Source organism: Schistocerca gregaria, chromosome 2, assembly GCF_023897955.1.
Source record: "Schistocerca gregaria isolate iqSchGreg1 chromosome 2, iqSchGreg1.2, whole genome shotgun sequence".
Lineage (NCBI taxonomy): Eukaryota > Metazoa > Arthropoda > Insecta > Orthoptera > Acrididae > Schistocerca > Schistocerca gregaria.
This window is the reverse complement of record NC_064921.1, coordinates 997327256-997342731: the sequence shown is the minus strand read 5'-3', so window position 1 is coordinate 997342731 and position 15476 is coordinate 997327256. Positions and strand designations below refer to the sequence as shown.

The 15476-nt window shown below is 43.0% G+C and overlaps 1 protein-coding gene across 1 annotated transcript in view; it reads right to left on the bottom strand.

Moving 5' to 3' along the window:
• The window catches only part of LOC126335499 (uncharacterized), a 116852-nt gene extending 101881 nt beyond the window's left edge, over window positions 1-14971 (bottom strand). The window contains exon 1 of the mRNA XM_049998837.1: window positions 14903-14971. Within this exon, the coding sequence (XP_049854794.1) occupies window positions 14903-14904 (2 nt within the window). The 5' untranslated portion in view covers window positions 14905-14971. The remainder of the gene's footprint in view (window positions 1-14902) is intronic.
• Window positions 14972-15476: the final 505 nt, after the last annotated feature.

The following is a 15476-nucleotide window of genomic DNA, read 5'->3' as shown; positions in this document are numbered from 1 at the left end:
GTCACGGACTGCGCGGCCCTTTCCGCCCGAGGTACGAGTCCTCCCTCGGACATGGGTGTGTGTGTTGTTCTTAGCGTAAGTTAGTTTAAGTAGTGCGTAAGTCCAGCGACCGATGACCTAAGCAGCTTGGTCCCTCAGGAATTCACACACATTTGAACATTTTAAGAGGCAGGTGGATTACTATGTAGAACAAAAATGTTCTGCAGGCTACACGATCTTTTATAAATCCTCACTCAGTTCCTACATGGTTCACTGCTCCCAGTTTCTAGGGAAATCTACTACGACACAGACCATATAAGCAAATAAAGCGATCGAAGTGAGGTAACGCCCAGCTATTATGCAACACACCTGATATACAGATAATGTGGTTATGGTCTTAGCTGACTTGGGATACTAGGAAAACTACCACATCCTGTTCTTACATATGGTAGACTACGACAGTCTACCGTAGTTTTCCAACCCTACGAGGAACTAATGTATTTCTGTTGAACTAAATTGGAAATAATCATGCTGCTGTACAACATTTTCCTCATCCAAAAGTGTTTTTACACTATTTGTGAGCTCTTAACGGAATAAAATCGACAGATGTAAAAGCAATTTCCTGTGTACCCCAAGGAAGTATGACAGGACCGTTACTGCTTACAATGTATATGAATGATGTAGTAGAAAGCGTTGTAAGCTCTTGAAGACTGTTTGCACACGATACTGTTGTCTGTAAGAAATTAGCATCTTGCGAAATGACCACTACAAGAAAATTCGAGAAATTAGAGCTAATAGAGAGACTATCGATGATTATTCTTCCCACGTGCCATTCGAAAGCGGAACAGGGAAAGGGGAGAGGGGAAATTAGCTATTGGCGGCTTAAGTATCCTCCCCTACAGGCCTGTAGATCACTTTCGGAGTATGATGTAGATGTATATATTGAGAAGGTACTGTTTATATTGAATTATCTATAATTGTGTTACCCGAGGCCCCGACTCTAGCGTATCTATGAGACATACCACAGATACCTAATCTGTTGCTGTCTAATCTGGGGCTGTTCGGTGGAGGTTCGCTGACGACGACACTATAGTCTCATTTAAGTGGCCAGGGTGCATTTGCTAGTTTTAATGCCCAAATAACCCCTTGACATCTGGTCAAGACTGACAGCTGATAACTAATAACCTTGGACTATGGATAACGCGAATATTAAATAGGCCAACTGAGGCAAGAATGCTGCACTAGATGTTTCCCCTCTGTGCCACATCACAATGCTGATTTTCAGTGGCAACACTTTCTAATTATCATTGGTGGTACATCGTCCATAATATCAGACTGTCTGGATGTGGTAATATGGCGGACAGTGGTGAATGGGTAAGGCCGGTATTAGACTATCAAATTTCTTTGTCAAAGATTTGATCAAAGATGTGATAAAATATTCGTCAAAATATTTGACAAAGATCTTTAACGTGGCGCTAAAAAGGAAAGGGGGCATACACTGTCATCATATTTTTCGTCAAAGTTCAATATGGCTGACAACAGCAACTTGTTATTAACAGTAGCAGTTGCATGTACCAGAATTGCACTGTGTGCACATGCGGAAGAGAAGTGGGGAAAAAAAGGAAACATATCTGGATGAAGCTGTGGGTTTTACGACAACACGATAAAAGCATTCAACAAAACCTGTTATGTGAGCTTATAGTGGAGGACGTCAAGTCGTACATCAGTTACTTAAGAATGGATGAGCATACATTTCAGTATGTGCTCAGTGAAGTGTATCCTCATATCAAAAAGCACAATACTCAGTTAGGAACTGCTATATCTGGAGAAGATAGGCACATTGTAACACTCCGATTCCTCGCTACAGGAGAGAGTTAGGTTAGGTTAGTTTAGGTCAGGCCTCCAATATTCTTAATCTATTTTTGTATTCAGGATGCCTCATCTTGTAAAGCGCCTCATCAGCTTCTTACATCTCTCTTAATTTTGTTATAGTCGGTACTCACCAATTGCATTTATTGGCAATGCTTTTAAAAACACTACAGATGACAGAACGCTGCAGCGATGCTAGCACTCCACGTGGTAACATGTCACACTGCAGCGAACAGAAGACAAGCGACTTCTTTGATCAAATCTACAGCAAGGCCCTAGATTTGATCAAATATTTGACGACATTTGACAAAGTTCCTTATTACACCATCAAATTTCTTTGACAAAGGTATTGGACAAAGAAATTTGATAGTGTAATACCGGCCTAATGACAAGATGGACGCATCTGGTTTAGACTCACTGAACATTTTATTTGCAACTATGGAACCCACTTTTCACGATAAACTATGTATGAACTCTAAACTATTGAATTTACTCTTTTTACCGGATATGACCCGCGTGAAGCACCGAAGTAACACAGAATCGCCATCCCAGAACTATTCAATAAATACGATTTACTACATGATCTCTTGCGATTACTACTGTACTGAGGATATGGGTTTGGGTGTGTCCGCAAACGTAAAAGAACATTTCTTCTACTAGAGAAATTACGTACTCCACGATTGTACACCTGAATTGTTCTCCCCACAGGTCACACTTAAGCTCGTCCCTCAGAATTATTCGCTAAGCAAGGCAATGCGGAAATAGGCACTAATTTTGAGCCGGAAGTACATGAAACGAACGAAAGACACCGTACAGTACACATAAAATCCATACAAATAATTAACAAGGTTATGTACACAAGAACAAACCCTTTTCCCACCAAAGATTCCTCCGTTACGAGCAACTATTTTTATCCTAACTCGGTCATGGCCTTGTCCCTGCTGGACGAAACGCAACTTTCACTCACCTTATGGCGGTCATGACCGTATTCTATCACGCGAGTGTATAGATGCTCTGCGTACGCACAGGCCTGTCGGAAAACCTTCCGCTGGGGCGGTAATGCTCAGTGCCTAATACAGACGGTTCGCATAGAAGCGTTAGGTCATTGGATATACAGGGTGGTCCATTGATAGTGACCGGGCCAAATATCTCACGAAATAAGCGTCAAACGAAAAAACCTACAAAGAACGAAACGCGTCTAGCTTGAAGGGGGAAACCAGATGTCGTTATGGTCGGCCCTCCAGATGGCGCTGCCATAGGTCAAACGAATATCAACTACGTTTTATTAAAATAGGAACCCCCATTTTTATTACATATTCGTGTAGTACGTAAAGAAATATGAATGTTTCAGTTGGACCACTTTTTTCGCTTTCTGATAGACGGCGCTGTAATAGTCACAAACGTATAAGTAAGTGGTATCACGTAACATTCCGCCAGTGCTGACGGTATTTGCTTCGTCATACATTACCCATGTTAAAATGGAACGTGTTGACGTCTGGCTATTGTGATCAAAATGCCCAACGGGCGTGTGCTATGTATCCTGGACGACGTCATCCAGCTCTCCGGACCGTTCGCCGGGTAGTTACGTTATTTAAGGAAATAGGAAGTGTTCAGCCACATGTGAAAAGTCAACCACGACCTGCAACAAATGATGATGCCCAAGTAGGTGTTGTAGCTGCTGTCGCGGCTAATCCGCACATCGGTAGCAGACAACTTGCGCCAGAACTGGAAATCTCAAAAACGTAGGTATTGAGAATGCTACATCAACATTGACTGCATCCGTACCATATTTATATGCACCAGCAATTGCATGGCGACGACTTCGAACGTCGTGTACAGTTCGGGGCACAAGAGATATTACGGTACGATGACAGATCTTTTGCACGCCTTCTATTTAGCGACGAAGCGTCATTCACCGACAGGGGTAACGTAAACCGTCATAATATGCACTATTGGGCAACGGAAAATCCCCGATGGCTGCGACTAGTGGAACATCAGCGACCTTGGCGGGCTAATGTATGGTGCGGCACTATGGAGGAAGGATAATTGGCCCCCATTTTATCGATGGCAATCTAAATGGTGCAATGTCTGCTGATTTCCTACGCAATGTTCTACCGATGTTACTACAAGATGTTTCACTGCATGACAGAATGGCGATGTACTTCGAACATGATGGATGTCCGGCGCATAGCTCGCTTGCGGTTGAAGCGGTATTTTAATTTTAAAAATCCTACCTGTTGAAACCTTCCCGTCTAATATTGGATGAACGTTTGCTTGCTGACTGAACGCTGCGTCTCTTAAAATTTTTAAACTGCTGCTCTGTCAAGACTACCTGCTGATTATTACGACGAAACATAAAATGTGTTGTCGCCGTGGCCCTCAGTCGTTACCTGAAATTATTAAGACTGATTCTTACCTTTAATTATTTATACTGGATCGCCATCTGACTGCTACAGCAAACTGTGGAATGAATATACTTACTTCTCTTTAACATAATTATAAGCTGCTGGTGGAGTTTCATAACACTTTGTGACTGGAATTCTTTAAGTTGAAGTTAATTTAGATTTGATAAAAGCTGAAGCTCAGTTTAGACTTTTCTTTTAAGATAACAATAAATTCCGTAAAGCATTTACGTGAATGATTTTGGGATAGAAAATTCTTAATGCATTTAATCTGGTAGAAGTTAACTATATTCTGAGAACGATCTTGACAAACAATTACAAGGGGTATAGTTCTTTACAAAAATTCTTAAAAAGTAGCGTTGCGCTACATACCTAATTTTCCATCAAAATTACATAACTATATTCTGAGAACGATCTTGACAAACAATTACAAGGGGCATAGTTCTTTACAAAAATTCTTAAAAACTAGCATTGCGCTACATATAGCGAGTGGCTGGCGAGCACACCGCTTCTTTCAAAGTGTTAATTCATACCTCGCTTACAGCGACCTCCTCTCATGTCTCGCTAGCTACGACTGCCTCGTCTCACATCTTACTCGCAACTACTCGCTTCCAACGCTCAATGCTACAAAAGTGCGGTCTCGCCGCCAACAATGGTTTTTTGTGCAGACAATCCCTGCTACCATTACAGATGTATTACTGCGCGCTGTTTCCCGCTCTTTCTCAAAATGTATCTATGCGCGGTTTCCCGCTCTTTCTCAATAATACACAATGCAATTTAATTAACAAAACAATTTAAATAAGAAACAGTTCAGATAATTACATGCTAAAACAGTTTAAATACGCCTATTACATAATTACACTGTTACCAACTGTTCGTCTAAAATTGTGAGCCATATGTTTGTGACTATTACAGCGCCGTCTATCAGAAAGCGAAAAAAGTGGTCCAACTAAAACATTCATATTTCTTTACGTACTACACGAATATGTAATAAAAATGGGGTTCCTGTTAAAAAAAAACGCAATTGATATCCGTTTGACCTATGGCAGCGCCATCTAGCGGGCCAACCATAGCGCACTTCTGGTTTCCCTCTTCAAGCTAGACAAGTTTCTTTCTTTGTAGTTTTTTCGTTTGACGCTTACTTCGTGAGATATTTAGCCCGGTTACGATCAATGGACCGCCCTGAATATTACTCAGCATAGCTCCGCTTCTTGATATTCAAAGGACAAAGTATCACAAGCCATATTTGAGGGGGAGGCTGGCAAAGGAATTACTCAATAAAATGTTCGTGAGCAGCAACAATTTCAAATGGCTCTGAGCACTATGGGACTTAACATCTGAGGTCACCAGTCCCCTAGAACTTAGAACTACTTGAGCCTAACTAACCTAAGGACATCACAGACATCCATGCCCGAGGCAGGATTCGAACCTGCGACCGCAGCGGTCGCACGGTTCAGACTGAAGTTCCTAGAACCGCTCGGCCAACCCGCACATCTACATCTACATCTACATCTACATCTACATCTACATCTACATGACTACTCTGCAATTCACATTTAAGTGCTTGGCAGAGGGTTCATCGAACCACAATCATACTATCTCTCTACCATTCCACTCCCGAACAGCGCGCGGGAAAAACGAACACCTAAACCTTTCTGTTCGAGCTCTGATTTCTCTTATGTTATTTTGATGATCATTCCTACCTATGTAGGTTGGGCTCAACAAAATATTTTCGCATTCGGAAGAGAAAGTTGGTGACTGAAATTTCGTAAATAGATCTCGCCGCTACGAAAAACGTCTTTGCTTTAATGACTTCCGTCCCAATTCGCGTATCATACCTGCCACGCTCTCTCCCCTATTACGTGGTAGTACAAAACGAGCAGCCCTTTTTTGCACCCTTTCGATGTCCTCCGTCAATCCCATCTGGTAAGGATCCCACACCGCGCAGCAATATTCTAACAGAGGACGAACGAGTCTAGTGTAAGCTGTCTCTGTAGTGGACTTGTTGCATCTTCTAACAGAGGACGAACGAGTCTAGTGTAAGCTGTCTCTGTAGTGGACTTGTTGCATCTTCTAAGTGTCCTGCCAATGAAACGCAACCTTTGGTTCGCCTTCCCCACAATATTATCTACGTGGTCTTTCCACCTGAAGTTGTTCGTGATTTTAACACCCAACGGATTTCTTTTAGAACTCACGTGAATCTCCTCACACTTTTCGTTGCTTAGCGTCAACTGCCACCTGCCACACCATACAGCAATCTTTTCTAAATCGCTTTGCAACTGATACTGGTCTTCGGATGACCTTACTAGTCGGCAAATTACGGCATCATCTGCGAGCAACCTAAGAAAAGTGCTCAGATTGTCACCCAGCTCAGTTATATAGATCAGGAACAGCAGAGGTCCCAGGACGCTTCCCTGGGTAACAACTGATATCACTTCAGTTTTACATGACATGCCGATTCCCAGTAGTCGGGTCAGCTTGTGATCAAGAGGCCGCACGAAAGGCTGCACTCTACTCACCCTACAAGTGGCGTGCTAGGCAGAGCAAAACGATTCCACACGCAGTAGTTAACCAAAACTACACTTAACACACGGCGTAGAGGTTGGAATTAACACACGAATTCTTAAGCACTCCAGACTAAGTCTAGCACACGGTTTGTTAAGGATTTCAGACTAAATTTAACAGTCGGATTCTTAAGTTTTCCAGAACAAAACCAACAAACGGGTTCTTAAGCACTTCAGATTGTAATTACACGACCAAGATTCCTCTTAACATTCAACCATGTGCTACATGGCCGTTATCTCACACAAAGGAACTCTAGCTCCAACCGATTTCAGTTACTGAAAGAACTCTGACTACAGACTCTATATCCCCCCAAAATGAACTGAAAACCGGAACTTGAAAATGTGAATTTCTTCACTGTACACCTTAGATGTTCCAAAAGCTTACACTGTCTCCTCCAGGATGAAACTAAAGAACATATATCACAGTCAACCTCAAACCTCCGAAGTTAGTCAAAGAGTGTCAAATATGACGGCCTCCAGATCATTCTTCCCTCCAGAAACAGTGACGAAGGGAAACGGACATGACTACTGTGGCCAACCGCACACCCTGAGTCACAGTCCACTACCAGCTTTGGCCTTACCACTCTCTTTGGGTTCCAAGCAGAGTAAATTTCTGTTGGTAACAACCAAAGATTCAAACACCAACTTTGGCTTCACCACTCTGCTGCCAAGCAGACGACGCCCACCCACAACCATACCTTGCAAAGCAAACATTCAAGAAACAACAAAACAAGGTTAAGTATATTGAAAATTGCGGTCACAGGAGTGGAGGTGTGGATAGGAACGTGCAGAAAAACGAATAATTAGGTAGTCATTGTCCGTCTCCTCTGCAAAGGTTTCGTGCATGCCATTAAAACAAAGTTTAGAAAACGACCGATCATGGCCTGATGGTTCGCTCAATGAGAAAAACATGTGAAACATCTTTTTCCTTTCAGTATTCCTGCATGTACTCGGTATGGTTACCGTCACTTGTGCATCATGTTATGGCACTCACTGCCTCAGCAATCGCACTACTGGCGTCTTTTCACATCTCCCCATCATTGTCATATTCTCCCCCACTCATCTCATGTCATCTCTCAATAACTCTCTGACCTGTGTTTCTAACATTTCCTCGATATGCATGTAACAACTGTATCATCAGCCTTCGTGTAATCGCTCCAATTCCCCTGATGGGAACACAAAGTGCATTAGTCTCTAATGTCCTTGATTGCCTGGTTCGAAGACCCACAGTCAAAGACCGCCGCCCCTGTAGCACTGCATTTGTAAAGAGAGTCTGTGCATCGTCCATGCCCAGTGCGAGTGCTGTTGAATTTGACCCATAATTCCCTGTCGATTTCCTTGCCAGCAATATTACAGTTATACTTTCGGAACTAACGCTCTTTAGGATTGTCCATAAGTTGACAGATCTGATCCCATGGGTCTCTCACGCCGGTATTATTGGAATCTATCTGTTCTGCTTGCCGGAATGGTGGGTTTCTTGAACGGAGTCTATTTCGTTGTAGACTTGTCTTCCGGTGTGTGTAATTCCAGGTTCTCTTGTAGCTTGCGGCATTCCTTAAGCAAGGTCTCGTTCTACGGCTGGTGGGTGGATAGATGTTGCTCAGCAGAGGAAGCCAATAAATCGATGTTAGTCAGATTGTCTGAGACATTAACCGCATAGTGTGGTTTAATTGGACTTCGATCAAGTCGGTGTGACAATTGTTTAGCCGCAGAGGGATACAATCATCGGCTGCTGAGAGGACCAGCGCAATGGATGATGTGCGCAAGGTGTCTGCTGAAGCTCCCCATGCCATTCCACACAGTTTTTGAATAATATTGTTACGAGTTTTTATCTTGACAGCAGTATTTTCAAGATTTTTTTTTTTTAATATGAAAGCGTGCAGTCAAGGATGACACCAAGGAACTTAGGGCACTTGTTGTGGCAAAGAGTGTTTCCGTTAAGTTTCACTCCGAGTTCCGCGATAGCTTGTTTGTCGTTCAGATGGGGTGCACATACTTCAGTTTTACTTGTACTGGGTTTAAGTGACCACTTTCTAAAACAGAAACTCATAACGGCTAGATCTTGTGTGAAGATTGTCGCTGCTTTTCCGAGGTCCTTGGTTCTACGAACAGGAGCGGTATTGTACGCGTAGGGGAATTTAATTGTTCGTCAGGGAGATCTGAGATATATAAGTTCTTGAATAATAGGGGGGAGGGGGGGCTAAGACGGAGCCCTGTGACAGTTCATTACTTAATGTCTTCTCCTTGCTCACACTTTCTCCGAAGTAAACACGGAAATATCTATTACTTATCACGCGGTGTTGATGAGACTTCCAGTTCTTCGGTCTCTTATTCTTTTTAGTATAGTTACTGTATAATATCCCTTCCCTCCAGACTGTGTCACATTCCGCGATTAGCTCTCCGAATGCGACAGATGTCTTCACGTTTTCTTGGAAACAGCCTCTATGAAAGTTATTAAGGCCAGTACCTGGTCGCAGTAACTTCTGTGCGGCCTGAAACCCGCTTTTTCAGCTGGGATATGTTCAAGAACAAAGCCGCTAATTCTGTTAAAAATGTTCAAATGTGTATGAAATGTAATGGGACTTAACTGCTAAGGTCATCAGTCCCTAAGCTGACACACTAGTAACCTAAATTATCCTAAGGACAAACACACACACACACCCATGACCGAGGGAGGAGTCGAACCTCCGCCGGGACCAGCCGCACAGTACATGACTGCAGCGCCTCAGACCGATCGGCTACTACCGCGCGGCGCTAATTCAGTCATAAATGAGCTTCTTCAAGGGTTTATAAGGACAGCTCAAAAGGGAAATTCCGAAACTTTGAAGGTGGTCAGCTGGTTTACCTGGCTTCAAAATTTCCACTAGTTTTGTTTTCTTTAAATCCTTGGGCAGTGAAGAAGTGGACCAGCCACTTCTCCACACTATCCTGAACTTAGGATATGAAAAACAACAGCTGCGCTTCGCTCTAAAAGTGTTTACGTCTCCTAGTTTCCACTTGGATAGGGAACGTGAACATCACTTGCTCAGGGCATCTTAAATCACCTTTCACGTCAACACTCATTCTCTCATCCCTACTACAGTCGAGCGAGGTGGCGCAGTGGTTAGCACATTGGACTAGCATTCAGGACGACGACGGTTCAATCCTGCGCCCTGCCATCCTGATTTAGTTTTCCGTGATTTCCCTAAATCGCTTCAGACAAACGCCGGATGGTTCCTTTGAAAGGGCACGGCCGACTCCTTCCTCGTCCTTCCCTAATCCGTTGAGACCGATGACCTCGCAGTCTGGTCTTCTTCTCCACAACAACCCAACCCAACCGTATTTTGTGCGAATATTGAGGGTATCGGCCGTACGCTGTCGTAAAATAAAGCATGCGTCTGTGGGGGATGATGTGATTTACATCTTATGAAACATATGGTTGAAGAAGAAAATATAAAAATTAAGCAGATAAGATTCTCTACCTAATCCTCTAACGCCCGACGACAGATGAGCCATGCAGTCATATCACTGGTTGGAGGCTTTGATATGACACACTTATTGCCAAAAGTAAAATGAGCACGGGAGGGTACAGGCAGATGTGGATAAACAAGTGGTAAAAACAATAATGAAATTGACCAAGTATCCGCACATAGAAACATAACGAAAATTTATTTCACTTTTGTCATAAACTGAGGTAATGACATTATATTATTAGTCAGGTACACATATGTAATTATTCATTTTATGAGACAATTCCTGGTTGCTGAGGGCTCTGGTTCGTGTCGTACGTCTCCTGCATGGTTTGATGCGGCCCCTTACGAGTTCCTCTGCAGGGTCAATCTCTTCATCTCATTGTAGCATTTATACACAACGTTCGCAGTTATTTGTTGCATACATTCAAATTTCTTGTAAGGTTTATAATATGAAACAACAGCCAACCAAAAGCATGGTTTAAAAACGTTTGAATAAAGCCATCAACGGTTTCGGATTTCTTACGTATCCTTCTTCAGATGGTTCTTACAGATCTCCTTGCTTTCCCGCCGGGGTTCCATTTCGTTGTCGTTATTGGTTTTGTGCGCTAAGGTAAACAAAGATTTTCGTTCACAATTCGGTAAAATTTTTTTCTCTTTTTCGTACTTCGTGGAAGCATACATGAAATGACAAATTGCCTGTTGGTTTCTGTCTAAGGTTCTTCGTCCGACGTTTGTTTGATGATTTTTCTGATGTTTCGCCAATACGAGGACGTTGTCAAAGCAGTACCCTCTATTGCTGGTGCTGAACTGGAGTCAAGCTCGCAGCTGTAGATGATATGTTCCTGGTTCGCCAACGTCCAAGGTCTTTTCCTTTGTCATTTCCGCTGCGGCTCTCCCCTTGCTACCTGCAGGGGTCGTTCGATGCAGCACGGGAATCCAGGGTCCGTTTCACTTTGAGGCTTTGTCCTCTCTTGTTGGGGCTGTTGTCATGCTTGTGTTTTTCTATAGCTCCCCTGAACAAGCGGGTGTGATAGACCTTCTGCACAGCAAAAACTCCCGTTTCGGCGAATTTTATTATGTGGTCAGTCTCTTGCAGTGCATGCTCCACCATGGCCGATTTCTCGACCTGTCCCAACCCGGAATGGCGCTTATGTCCGTGATCCTGATGTTGATTGATCATCCAGTTACTCCATCATCGACTTTTCCACGTGTACATCAAAAATGGTTCAAATGGCTCTAAGGACTATGGGACTTAACAGCTCACGTTATCAGTACCCTAGACTTAGAACTACTTAAACCCAACTAACCTGAGGCCATCACACACACCCATGCCCGAGGCAGGATTCGAACCTGCGACTGCGGCAGCAGCGTGGTTTCACGTGTACCTCGTATGCAGTATATTCTCGACATTGCAAGTAGCTCCACTTTTTCCTTTTTCCGATTTGAGAAACTCTTTTATCTTAAGTGTCTCAGATCGGCAGAAAGTAAAAAGGGACGCACTCGCAATGTGGGGAATATATTGCATTCCATGTAAGATACGGGTTCGCAAGGCGTTCGTTACAGTTCCCCACAGTCGTTTAATGAACAAAGTAAGAGCATATGGACTATCAGACTATTGTGTGATTGTACTGAAGAGTTCCTAGACAACAGAACGCAGCATGTCGTTCTCAATGGAGAGACGTCTTCCGACGTAAGAATGATTTCAGGTGTACGGGAGGGGAGTGTCGTAGGACCGTTGCTATTCACAATATACATAAATGACCTTGTGGATGACATCGGAAGTTCACTGAGGCTTTTTGCGGATGGTGCTGTGGTGTATCGAGAGGTTGTAACAATGGAAAATTGTACTGAAACGCAGGAGGATCTGCAGCGAATTGAAGCATGATGCAGGGAATGGCAATTGAATCTCAATGTATACAAGTGTAATGTGCTGCGAATACATAGAAAGAAAGATCCCTTATCATTTAGCTACAATATAGCAGGTCAGCAACTATAAGCAGTTAATTCCATAAATTATCTGGGAGTACGCATTAGGAGCGATTTAAAATGGAATGATCATATAAAGTTGATCTTCGGTAAAGGAGGTGCCAGACTGAGATTCATTGGAAGAATCCTAAGGAAATGCAATCCTTGCTGGGCTCATTTTTGATGACAAATGAAATCTGGTATTTTCCTACCAGCCTCCACACACACCGATACGTCCGTCATGGTGCTGTATACAGAACCGGTACTAGTCTGAAAGGATAATGGTGTGATTTTCATGTGTCCAGTGTTGTTGGTGGATGTATACTGTCGACGCGCCCTTCTGTGCTGCCGTGTCAAGTGAGGTCGCATCGATGATCACTGTGTTGACAGTTTGTGGTACCCTGAACTGTCATTGCGGACGTCTGTCTTGCTATTAAAAAGTCATTTTGCAGAGTTAAGGTATATAATGTGTCTGTAATGTGCAGTGTGACTGAGGGAACAGTACGTGCATCTTCTCTGGCATAAGTCATATGTGGCTGTTTAATGCTATATGTCACTGAATATGGCTCTGTCACCTTGCAAGCTTCCGGATCAGCAACAAATTTACTCTTTTATTCTTCCTACTATTATGTATATCCACAATGATTAGAAATGTGATATTTTCTGTCCTTCCTGGTGATGCAGTTTAATGAACAACAGTAACTACACTACACAGAGGTTAAGTAGTACATTATTTCTCTCCGTTACACTAGTTACATAGTTCTAATAATGGACGCCAACTGTGTTTTGATACAAAGAGAAGATTATTTTGTATATTGCGCGCAGAATGCTTTGGCCGTTAGACGCGCAGCCTGGAGAGTATATGTGGGGAGTGCGGTAGTGGAGGGGGTTACGGGTAGCTGCTGTTGGGAAATGCCGTTCTAAACTGAAGTCCACGCTCACATTCTCTATAAATATTAAGTGGCGGCCCTCCACACTCACACTTTGAGTTGTGGCCATTCAAAAAGATCTACTGTCACCTCCGCTTTCGTTAGGATCCAAAAAGAAGTTACGGAGATGATAGGTAAACTCCAGTGGAAGACTCTGCAGGAGAGACGCTCAGTAGCTCGGTACGGGCTTTTGTTAAAGTTTCGAGAACATACCTTCACCGAAGAGTCAAGCAGTATATTGCTCCCTCCTACGTATATCTCGCGAAGAGACCTTGAGGATAAAATCAGAGAGATTAGAGCCCACACAGAAGCATACCGACAATCCTTCTTTGCACAAACAATACGACACTGGAATGGAAGGGAGAACCGATAGAGGTACTCAGGGTACCCTCCGCCACAGACCGTCAGGTGACTTGCGGAGTATGGATGTAGATGTAGACGTAGATGTACATGTCTAAAAGCTATAAAAATCCACACACCTAACAACAGCAACAACGAGAAAGATGAAAGCCTCAAACTGATTGGATCCTGGCCGTTTCAGATAGCTAGGGGATAACCACAGAGTGATGAACACGGAAAATCCCTCCTAAGATGGCGCGCCAGGCACACTTAACGTGCCGACGCGAGCTCGGCTCCAGGCCATCACCACCAATGGAGGACGAGGCTCTGACAATGGCAGCCACTCGTGCTGGCGACGCGTCAGGAAATTAATGTGTGTATTCGTGAAGTACGAAAAAGAGAAACGGTGTCTTCCATGTTCACCAAATTTTGAATGCAAAACTTTTCCCTTACTTTAACGCACAAAACCAAAGACAACGACGAAACAAGGCCCCAGCCAGAGAGGAAAAAAAACCATTTGAAGATAGATTCGTAGTAACAAATCATATACAGTTAATGGTTTTACTTAAATAAACTTTTCAAACTGTGCGTGTGGTAATTGTGGATTCAAATTATAAAACATATGAACGTTATAACTGCATTTCAGCGAAGGTTGCCATAGTGCCTACTTTCTACAAGATCACGTTAATTCTAATCTCTCTTTCCGCCTACAGTTTTTATCCTCTACAGCTCACTTTAGTACCATGGAAGCTATTCCCCCATGTCTTAAATTGTATTTTATCATTCTGATTAATGATATCACCCAAACTAGGAAAGAGGAAGGTGCTTTCTGAAAAGAGGCGAAAGGCATAAGAGTGCATGGCAACTCACTATCTTTTATGATTACACGATGAAAAGTTGTGTGGTCGAAATGTGCTTTCTAAAAAGAGGCGAAAGGTATACGAGTGCACAGCAACTCACTGCCTTTTATGATTACACGATGAAACGTTGTGTGGTCTGTGTTTGGTATCGGTTGCCATGGTTCATTGCCCCCAATATTATGGCTTTTATGGCAAGAAGTTTCATAATTACGTGAAATGTCAAGGTATATCTTTACTAATTGTAATACTCCTATACTTCGTGGAGAAGCAAAACGACATTTGTAAGAAATAATCTGTACAGTCAAAAGAACGTGGACCCTGTGACGTGGAACTCAGTTATATTTTGGACGTCGTTGAAGATTCCCGTGGAATCGAAAACTAGGTGGAAAGATAAGAGAAATGAACTTATTTCACTGAATTTTGCGTTTCAATAAGCCTTCACAGACTTCATAACTGATGTACCGTAACTGGAAAATTTCATTCAGTGACGTAAGGCTAAACATGATTTCTGAGAACAACAACCGTGAAGTGTTTAATACTCACATTTCTAGCAGTATTGTTTGCCGAGTAGCTGCTGCAAAGCTATCTACTTGTTGTTGCAGACTCCTGTGCTTTTTTATCTCCTTGCCACTGTGCTGCCGATATCTCGAGATACGATGGCGATATCTGGGACCGACAACTGGCGATTACTACGTTAGTAGTTAGCAGCGGTTGAGCTGCTGACAAATCTGTAAAGACGAAGCATACTGCTGCAGAGTGCAGACTTTTCTTTGACTGGCCACAGGACCTGATCTGTCAGCAGCCTATATCGCTGTATGGTCCAGCTCAGTGACAGAGTGAGAGAGCATAGACTACATTAAATCAATAATTTTGATTTCAGATTCGGGTTGTTCCTTGACTTACTTTTCATTTGATATGCCGCTCGAGCTGATAAGATAATTATCTCAAAAATCATAATAGTTAATCTTTAATTATACGATTTAAAATTAATTTCCCACGACGATTTGAGACCACTGTCGGCTAGCCTAACCAGCGGAATAGGGGCTCTTGGGGTCGGACGAATTTTCATGGTCGAGATTCAATTAATTCTACAATGCCGCAAGATGGCGAATGTCGG